This window comes from Gekko japonicus, unplaced genomic scaffold, assembly GCF_001447785.1.
Source record: "Gekko japonicus isolate JY-2015 unplaced genomic scaffold, Gekko_japonicus_V1.1 scaffold3633, whole genome shotgun sequence".
NCBI lineage: Eukaryota > Metazoa > Chordata > Lepidosauria > Squamata > Gekkonidae > Gekko > Gekko japonicus.
The window spans coordinates 117,110-126,077 of record NW_015169284.1 but is presented as its reverse complement, the minus strand read 5'-3'; the positions used below and the strand labels follow the sequence as shown (position 1 = coordinate 126,077).

Below are 8,968 nucleotides of genomic sequence, written 5' to 3'. Positions count from 1 at the left end.
ATACCAGGGTTGGGAAGCGGGGCAGGCTTTATTCAGCCACCTCTCTGAATATCCTTCAGGCCCCCAGTAGGGGTCAGTCACCAGAGGTTGCCATGACTTCCAGGTGCACGCGCGCACACACACATGCATAAGCACACAAAGGTGTTGCTGTATGGACACTGTTTGAAACAGGTCTGGTTTTGCATTGAAATATGAATTCAGAGAGACGACTGAATGCACTGTGGTGGAATGTTGGAGGTATTTTTGTTGTCTGATTCACAGAAAAGTTCCATCTACTTGTAACTGGGCAGAACATCAGTCAGCAGTCAGTGCTGGAAGGTTTGGGACTGCAGACTGTGATTGACGGGCTTGGGATTCCCCATGATTCAGAGCAGGCTGATGACTGCTTGCGGTGACTTTGGAAATTGTGCCTTGTCTAACCCGTGATGCACGTAGGGTTCATTCCCCCCTCCCCCCCATTAACTTGTGCATCTGATGCATATAAAAATAGTCAGTGAAATGCTCAGTTTATTTCAGCATGCCGGTGCTTGCCATGTCAGCCAGTTTGGTGTAGTGGTTAAGTGCGCGGACTCTAATCTGGGAGAACCGGGTTTGATTCCCCACTCCTCCACTTGCACCTGGCTGGATGACCTTGGGCAAGCCGTAGTTCTGGCACAGCTGTTCTTGAAAAAGAGCAGTTTCTGTCAGAGCTCTCTCAGCCCCACCTACCTCACAGGGTGTCTGTTGTGGGGAGGGAAAGGGGAAGGAGTTTGTAAGCCGCTCTGAGACTCCTTTGGGTAGTGAAGGGCGGGGTATAAATCCAATCTCTTCTTCTTCTTCTGTCTAGCAATTCGTGAGCAGTCAGCTAGGGCCGTAGGCTCCGAGGTAGAGCATCTGCTCGACACGCAGAAGGTCCCAGGTTCAATCCCTGGGATTGCCAGTTAAAAAATCTTGTAGTGGGTGATGTGAAACGCCAACGCCTGAGATCCAGGAGCGCCGCTGCCAGACTGAGCAGACAGTACTGGCTTTTTGATGGGCCAAGGGTCTGATTCAGTACAAAGCATCTTATTGTGCTGACGTGTGTTCACCTGAGTATTTGAGAGGCTGAGCAAGAATCTTGATTTTATTTATTTTGTGTTATTTTGCTTCGTTTGTACTCCATGTTTCTCCCCAGTGGTGACCCAGACCAGGTTACCTCTCTACATGAGAGCACATCTGGCCTGTGCTGAAGGCATTTCACTGGCTGCCAGTAGCATACTGGGTTCGCTTCAAGGTGCTGGTTTTGACCTTTAAAGCCCTATATGGTCAAGGGCTGCCTACCTGCGGGACTGCCTTTCCCCACATGTGCCCCAAAGAGCACTGAGGTCAGGGTCACAAAATTGCCTGACTCTCCCTGGTCCGAAAGACGCCATATTGGCCATTACCAGAGCTAGGGCCTTCTCAGTGGTGGCTCCACACTAGTGGTACGCAGGGCCTGTAAAACGGAGCTCTTCCACCAGGCCTTCGATTAGGAGCCCCCACTGAGAAATAAGCTATTAAAAACTGAACTGCTACAGTCCTTATGCTATTGGCACTAACAACAACTATGGATACTGGTTTAGCTATATTGGACCATCAGACAGCAATCGCCACCTGCACTTAATTGCACTTTGTATGTATATTGTTATGTGAATGTTATAGTATTGCACTCATGCATTTGTGTTTTATTGTATTTTAACCTGTTGTACGCCGCCTTGAGCCTCCCTGTGCAGGAAAGGCGGATTATAAATAAAAAATAATAGTAAATAAATAAATAAATTCTCCTCTCCTTCTCTCAACAACCCTGTGAGTAAGGTTAGGCTGAGAGTGTATGACTGGCCGGAGGTCACCCAGTCAGCTTCTGTGTCATCCTGGGGACTCAAATCTGGTTTTCCCATATCTTACACTAACTGTAATGTATTGAAAGTATTACATGAATCGTCTAATTCACCTCCCATGTTAAGCTTCGAGCCAGCCGAGGCTCCAGCAACACTAACACACTATTGGTCGCTCCAAAACGGCGACCAATCACAGCGGAACTGTTCCCTGAGCGGGAAGAACATTCATTGGTCCTTATCCACACAATCTCATTGGTTGTTAAATGTAAATAGGCGTGGTTACATTAGCCCGGGAATGTTTAAAAGGAGCCTAGCTCCCAATGTTAATCTGTTCTGGTTATGAATGCTTTCAAGCGCTTGTTCGTTACTTCAATAAAGCTGATTCACTTTGCTGAAATCACTCTCCGGATCTTTGTTAGCGGCGATCTAACACTAACCACTATACTGCACTACCTACAAACTGGCTAGTCTAACAGCCAGATCCACAGTAGACTCAGTCCAGAAGCTGATTAGTCAGCAACCAGGGTCTAAACTAAGGAAACCATTCAGTGCGAAGCTGGGATAGACATTGAGTCAGGCTGAAGGGGACAGACTCGGGGCTGTGTGTGACACAAATTGGTTATCATCAGACTGTGGAGAAACAAGCCAAGATTCTGGAACAAAGTCTCTGTCACCCAGGCAAGAAATGCTCAAAGACAGGCCCAAGAGCCTCCTGATTCAAATCCTGGTTGTTTCTTGCATTTGGAAGGGAGAAACAGACTCCGGAGCATGTACTTTGGTTGGTCTCCAGCGATAGCTGCCTTTTTCCTCCCTCCCCCCTAAGTTTTATCACCACAGAGGTTCCTTGCGGCAGCCATCTTGGCTTTCTCAAGCAGGGGTGACTTGGCTCTGTTCTCCATTCTGTTTCCTTTAAACTACCTGCTTATGGCTGGACGTGGCCTGCTGATGCTTGTGTGGCATTTGCCTTATTGTGTGTCTCTTATATATTTGCTTTGCACCCTTCCTTATGAAATAAGGTTGTGGCACTGTAGATTAAAGAGCCAGTGTGGTTAGAGAGTAGGGTTGCCAGCTCCGGGTTGGAAGTACCAGGAGATTTTGGGGGTGGAGCCTGAGGAGGGCGGGGCTTGGGGAGAGGAGGGAATTCAGTGGGGTATAATGCCATACAGTCCACCTTCCAAAGGAGCCGTTTCCTCCAGGTGAATTGATCTCTTATCGCCTGGAGATCAGTTGTAATCTGAGGAGATCTCCAGCCACCACCTGGAGGTTGGCAAACCTATTACAGAATCTGACTTTTGGGGGAGGACTGGTTTTTGATCCCCATTCTGCCATGAAGGTCGTTTGCAGATCTTGGGCTAGGTCTGGGTCTGTCTCTCTCTGTCTCTCTCTCTCTTTGTCTCTCTCTGTCTCTGTCTCTCTGTCTCTCTCTCCCCCTCAGTCTAACCTAGCCCACAGGGTGTTTGTGAAGGTGAGAGGGACCCATACTCACTGTTCTGAGCTCTCTGGGCAATGAGGGTAAAAATCAAATAGCGTATGATATGTGGGAAACATCATCGTAACCCCTGAGGGTTTTCTGCAGCCAATATTTTTTGTTTGTTTGTTTTTTGTCTTGGTAGAGCAGCCCAAAATGTTTTTCTGTCTGTACTTTTGTATAAAAAGAAATAGCAGTTTTGGTGAAACAGAAACCCCCCCCCCTTTAAAAAAAACCCACCCAGATGTGCAAGTATTCATCTCATTCATTAGTGCAGTTGGAGTGCGGAGCTGCTGCGGCAACGGTAACTTCAAAGGGGTGGCCCCGTGGGGGCGGTGCGGGAAGGGGGGTGGCCTGGGCGGCGAGATTTCTCAGGAGACACAACTTTATCCACATGCTTAACTGTGATGAAACGAACTGTCGTCTTCCGCGAAAACGAATGGCATAAAGTCCACCTGACACATGTCATGAGGAACTGTTACACTAGCGTAGTTTGGCTTGGGGTTGGGTTGCCATCTCTGGGTTGGGAAATTTCTGGAGATTTGGGAGTGGAATCTGGCGAGGGGAGGGAGCTCAGCAGAGTATAATGCCATGGATTCCACCCTGGAAAGCAGCCATTTTCTCCAGGGGAATTGATCCCTCTGGTCCAGAGATCGGTTGTAATCCCAGGAGGTCTCCAGGCCCCGCCTGGAGGCTGGCAACCAGAGGCTGCTGCTCCCCTAGTGCCAGGTTTTCTGCCTGACTGCTTTAGCTTCCTCCTCTCGAGATCAGCCACATGAATAATTCCATCCAGTCAGGGACCATATCATGAACGAGATGACATCATAAAGTGAGATGGCAAATCACATTGGCTTTGAGGACTCGGTAAATCAGTGAACATTTTTGCGAGGGAAAATAGACAGGAGTTGATATAACGCTGCAAAAAGCCTCTGTAGCGTCACATCAGTTCTGTTGCCCGCAGTCTATTCTCTGGAATTGAGCTTGTTCTGTTTGAAGAGGCATTAAAAACCCTGCTTCAAGATTGATTTAAAGCCAGGGATGTAGGTACACTTTGATAACAGAATCCTGTTCCAGTGCTGTCTGTCTGGACTGTTTTTTTGGCCCAGGAGAAAGGAGGGGATTTCTAATGATACGTTATGGGGAGTATGATAGCCTTCTACTCCGACATAAAGACAGCTCTGTATAAAGACAGCTCTGTGAGCTGTATAAATCTGGCCAGTTAAACATGCTTTGTGATGTTTTGCTTTATTTGCCCACGGCATCCCCCTCATTGACCCCAATGTGATGTGCAATAGGGAGTGAGCACGTTAGTCGTGATGGATCCGGGAGTGTCCACTGTGTTTAAATGGTTTTAACTGTATTTTATTGCACTGCGTGCCTTAATTGTTTTTAACTCGTGGTGTGTATTACACCTTTATGCTTTGTAAGCCGCCCTGAGCCCGCATGCAGGGAGGGCGGGATATAAATGAAATAAAATAAATAAATAAATTTGTGCATACTTCTGCTAATCATGAGGAGGGGGTAGGATTTATTAAGGCAGTGAAACCTCAAATACACCATAAACATAACAGTCTGTCTTCATAACTATTTGTTTTATTATTAATTTACTTCACGGGTACACTACCTTTGGGTTGCCAGGTCCGAGTTGGGAAACCAGGAGATTTGGGGGGGGGGGCGTGGAACCTGAGGAGGACCGGGTTCGGGGAGGGGAGGGACTTCAGTGGGGTATGATGCCATACAGTCCACCTTCCAAAGCAGCCATTTTGTCACTCCGACCGCGGTGGGGCTCGAACAACCAAAGCTGCTCGGCCAGATGTAATACAGGCCTCACTTACCACCTGCGCCACCGCTCCCACATGAAAGCTTATACCTTGACTAAAACCTTGTTGGTTTTAAAGGAACCACTGGACTTGAACTTCGTTCTGCCAGAACAGAAGTGTTGGGAAACTGCTATGCACAACTAACTTACTGAGTGTCTGCGGCGAAAAGGCTTTAGGTCAGGACTCGCTAAGCTGCTCCGTTTATCAGGAGGTTCAGAATAATTGGCTTTTCCATCCTGCTCTGGGAAACTCAATACTCGCCTTTAATAGGGAAGATTGAGTTTCTGGTCAGTGGCAGAGACTACCCGGTTATCTGTAATGTCATGGCGTTTTCTCATTTGGCTGAGTAGATCAAAGCAAATATTTTCCAAAAACCCCACGCCGTCTGCGTGAAGATGATATTCCATAATGGTTGCAAATGAGGGATTCATTTTTATGATCGTTTGACTGGTTTAAAGTGCAGCGTTGGACTCGGCTGAAGAGCCAAAACATCGCTAATCGAACTTGGAAACAAGTGGACACGGAGGTTTTCAGGATGCTGCATACTAATTCGGCCGTTGCCCCAAATTGAAGAACACCCATTCCAAAAAGCGTCGAGGCAGGCGGTGTAAATTGGTAAACCAAACGATCCATTAAAGTAGGCAAAGGGAACAACAACAAAAAAAGGGGAATGTAAAGAGATCCATTTAACATCTGCCTCATTCTTCATCATACAGGGATGAAAAGAACCAGTCCATCATAGTTAGCGGCGAGTCCGGTGCCGGGAAAACAGTGTCGGCCAAATATGCTATGCGGTTCTTTGCATCTGTCGGAGGCTCTTCCAGCGAAACCAATATTGAAGAGAAGGTCTTGGCGTCCAGTCCCATCATGGAGGTAAGGATGAAGTCTAACTGGGACATGAATTTTTCTGCTTTGGGGTAGTCAGGGGGAGGAGTGTGGGCCAGTGACAAGGGGGACTTCTTGGGCCGTTTGACGGTAGTGCAAGACGCACAGAAATGAAAACGGCAAATCTGTTTTCCTCGATTAGGGGGGGGAGAAGGGCGTGGAGACCTGGATAGCCCAGGCTAGCCTGATCCGGTCAGATCTCGGAAGCTAAGTAAAGTCAGCCGTAGCTAGTACTTGGAAGGGCGACCTCCAAGGAATGCTAGGGTTGTGACGCAGAGGCAGGAATCGGCAAGTCACCTCTGAAATGCCTCTTGCCTAAGAAACAAGTCTAGTTTGCCACTTAGTGGTGCATAACACTGAAAAGAGCTAGAACTTCTGACTGCCTGATGATCTTAGGATCTCCTGGCTATACCACACATAATACCTAGAACTTCTGGCTGCCAGACAAACTTAGGGTCTCCTGGCTATATGATACACAATGCCATGTGATAATAATAATTATTAATTATTATCAGCGAGTGGAGAGACACGACCTGCTAGAGTGGGAGTTAGAATTCTTCCAGAATATCTTGGGTGCTCCAGTACCAGTGAAGTGGCCAGTTCTCTGCCAACCCCCAGGGCCCGTATTTGAGTCCAGTTGCAGCTTAAAGACCAAGAAAACTTCCAAGGTAAAAGCTTTTGAGAGTCATAGTTCCCTTTGTCAGGTATCTTTGACCCTTGAAAGATTATACCCTGGAAATCTTGTTGGTCTTTAAGGGGCTACTGGGTTTGAGTCCTGCTCTTCCATGGCAGACCAACAGAGCTGCCCGCCTGAAACTAACCTCAGCATTCATAATCCCTTCCTAAACGTTGGGGCTCTGTCCCACCCCCACCCCCATCCGTGGCAAGCCACGCCACAGAAGTGCATCATCTTGGGGTTGTTGCTGGCGGTGCCCTTCTCACGGCTCGTGTTTTGCAGCAGATGCGTGTATCTCTGTGGGGTTTTTTTTTGTTTTGCTGAGCAGTTTGCTCTTTGGATCTTTCTATTCCGTGTCAGGATCATTGCTTTGGAGGTGAAGAATCTGGCCAGTTGTATACTTTCTTTAAGGAGCTGCGGTGGCTCAAGTGGGTAAGACGCTGAACTGCAGGCTGTGGAAGGTCGGTAGTTCAGCAGTTCGAGACCCGAGTGTGCCGCATGACGGGGTGAGCTCCCGTCTCTAGTTCCAGCTCCTGCCCAACCTAGCCGTTCGAAAGCAAGAAATTGCAAGTAGATAAATAGGTACCACTTCAGTGGGGAGGTAACAGCGTTCCGTGCGCCTTGGTGTTTAGTCATGCCGGCCACATGGCCACGGAAACGTCTTCGGACAGCGCTGGCTCTTCGGCTTTGAAACAGAGATGAGCACCGCAACCCTAGAGTCGGACTCAACTGGCTTTCGAGCAAGGGAACCTTTACCTTTACCTTATGCTTTCTTTGTGAGGAGTTAGATGAAGCTCTAGCTTTTCCGAGCTGTTGGACCATTGCTTTCCTGTGCGTCTGGCACGTGGCTTTATTGTCCTCGCTCTCTCCCAAGTAACTCAAAGGAAATGATGATTGACTGGATTTATGGCAAATACTGTCAGCACAACAAATGAGGCCACCATCAGTCTAGGAGAGCTGCCAAAATTACATAATTATTTACGAGGAGGTGAAGTCCTTTCTCTGCAAAGGCAGCAAATGGTGCCTGGTATTCAAGGGAACAAATTTAAGGTGGTACAAAGCAGGAAGGTACATAGGATGAGACCTGGATGTTCTGTTCATGGTGCAATGTTACAATATGTTCCCCTGATTGTGTGTACTACTCTGCTGGCCTGGGTTCTTAAAGAAGTAGTGCCAATTCCAACTGCAAACATCACAGAGCAGTTAACAGAATGTAGTAAGAGGTTTAAGTGTATTGTATTCTGTGCAAGTGTGAGTTTGGTGTAGTGGTTAGGAGCGCGGACTCTAATCTGGGAGAATTGGGTTTGTACCTGCTGGATGACCTTGGGTCAGTTACAAGTTCTTTCAGAGCTGTTCTTGAAAAGAGCAGTTCTCTCAGAGATCTCTCAGCCCCACCTACCTCACAGGGTGTCTGTTGTGGGGAGGGGAAGGGAAAGGAGTTTGTAAGCTGCTCTGAGAATCCTTCGAAGGGCGGGGTATAAATCCAATCTCTTCTTCTCTTATTACTGAAGAAGGAGGAGGGGGTGGGAGGATTGGATTTATACCCTGCCCTTCACTCAGAGTCTCAGAGAGGCTTACCCTTCCTCTCCCCACATCAGACACCCTATGAGGTAGGTGGGGCTGAGAGAGCTGTTTCGAGAATTGCTCGTGAGAGAACAGCTCTGGAAGAACTTGTAAGTGACCCAAGGTCACACCAACAGCTGCATGTGGAGGAGTAGAGAATCAAACCTGGTTCCCCAGATTAGAGTCTGCCACTCTTAACCACTACACCCAATTTACACTAAATTTAATTCATTTATACCCCACTTTTCTCCCCAATGGGGACCCAAAGCGGCTTACTTCCTTCTCCTCTCCTCCATTTTGTCCTCACAACAACCCTGTGAGGTGGGTTAGGCTGAGAGAGTGTGACTGGCCCAAGGTCACCCAGCGAGCTTCTATGGCACGAGCGGGGATAGTTGACAGTGTGTAGTGGAGAGCATAGATAATCATTCTCACAATGACAAAGGTTTTTTTGTGTTGTTTTAAAAATAAGCTTCTAGTCCTCATGGCTGAAAAGACAGATTTTGAAGTCCTTAAAGAGTAATAACTCATGGAATTCAGTGCCATAGGTAGTGGCAGCTACAACCATAGCTTCAAGAGGGGATTGGATAAACGTACAGAGCAGAGGTCCATGAGTGGCCATTAGCCACAAGGTATAGGTGGAGCACTCTGTCTGGGGCAGTGATGCTCTGTATTCTTGGTCCTTGAGGGGCCACAGTGGGAGGGCTTCTGGAGTTCTGGCCCC

At 47.8% G+C, this 8,968-nt stretch overlaps 1 protein-coding gene across 1 annotated transcript in view; it reads left to right on the top strand.

Annotated features, from left to right (window-relative positions):
- Positions 1-5,839: 5,839 nt before the first annotated feature.
- Positions 5,840-8,968, top strand: part of LOC107114963 (unconventional myosin-Vb-like) — a gene marked incomplete at its 5' end in the record, with an annotated part of 93,467 nt that continues 90,338 nt past the window's right edge. Inside the window, one exon of the mRNA XM_015416570.1 lies at positions 5,840-5,996. Within this exon, the coding sequence (XP_015272056.1) occupies positions 5,840-5,996 (157 nt within the window). The remainder of the gene's footprint in view (positions 5,997-8,968) is intronic.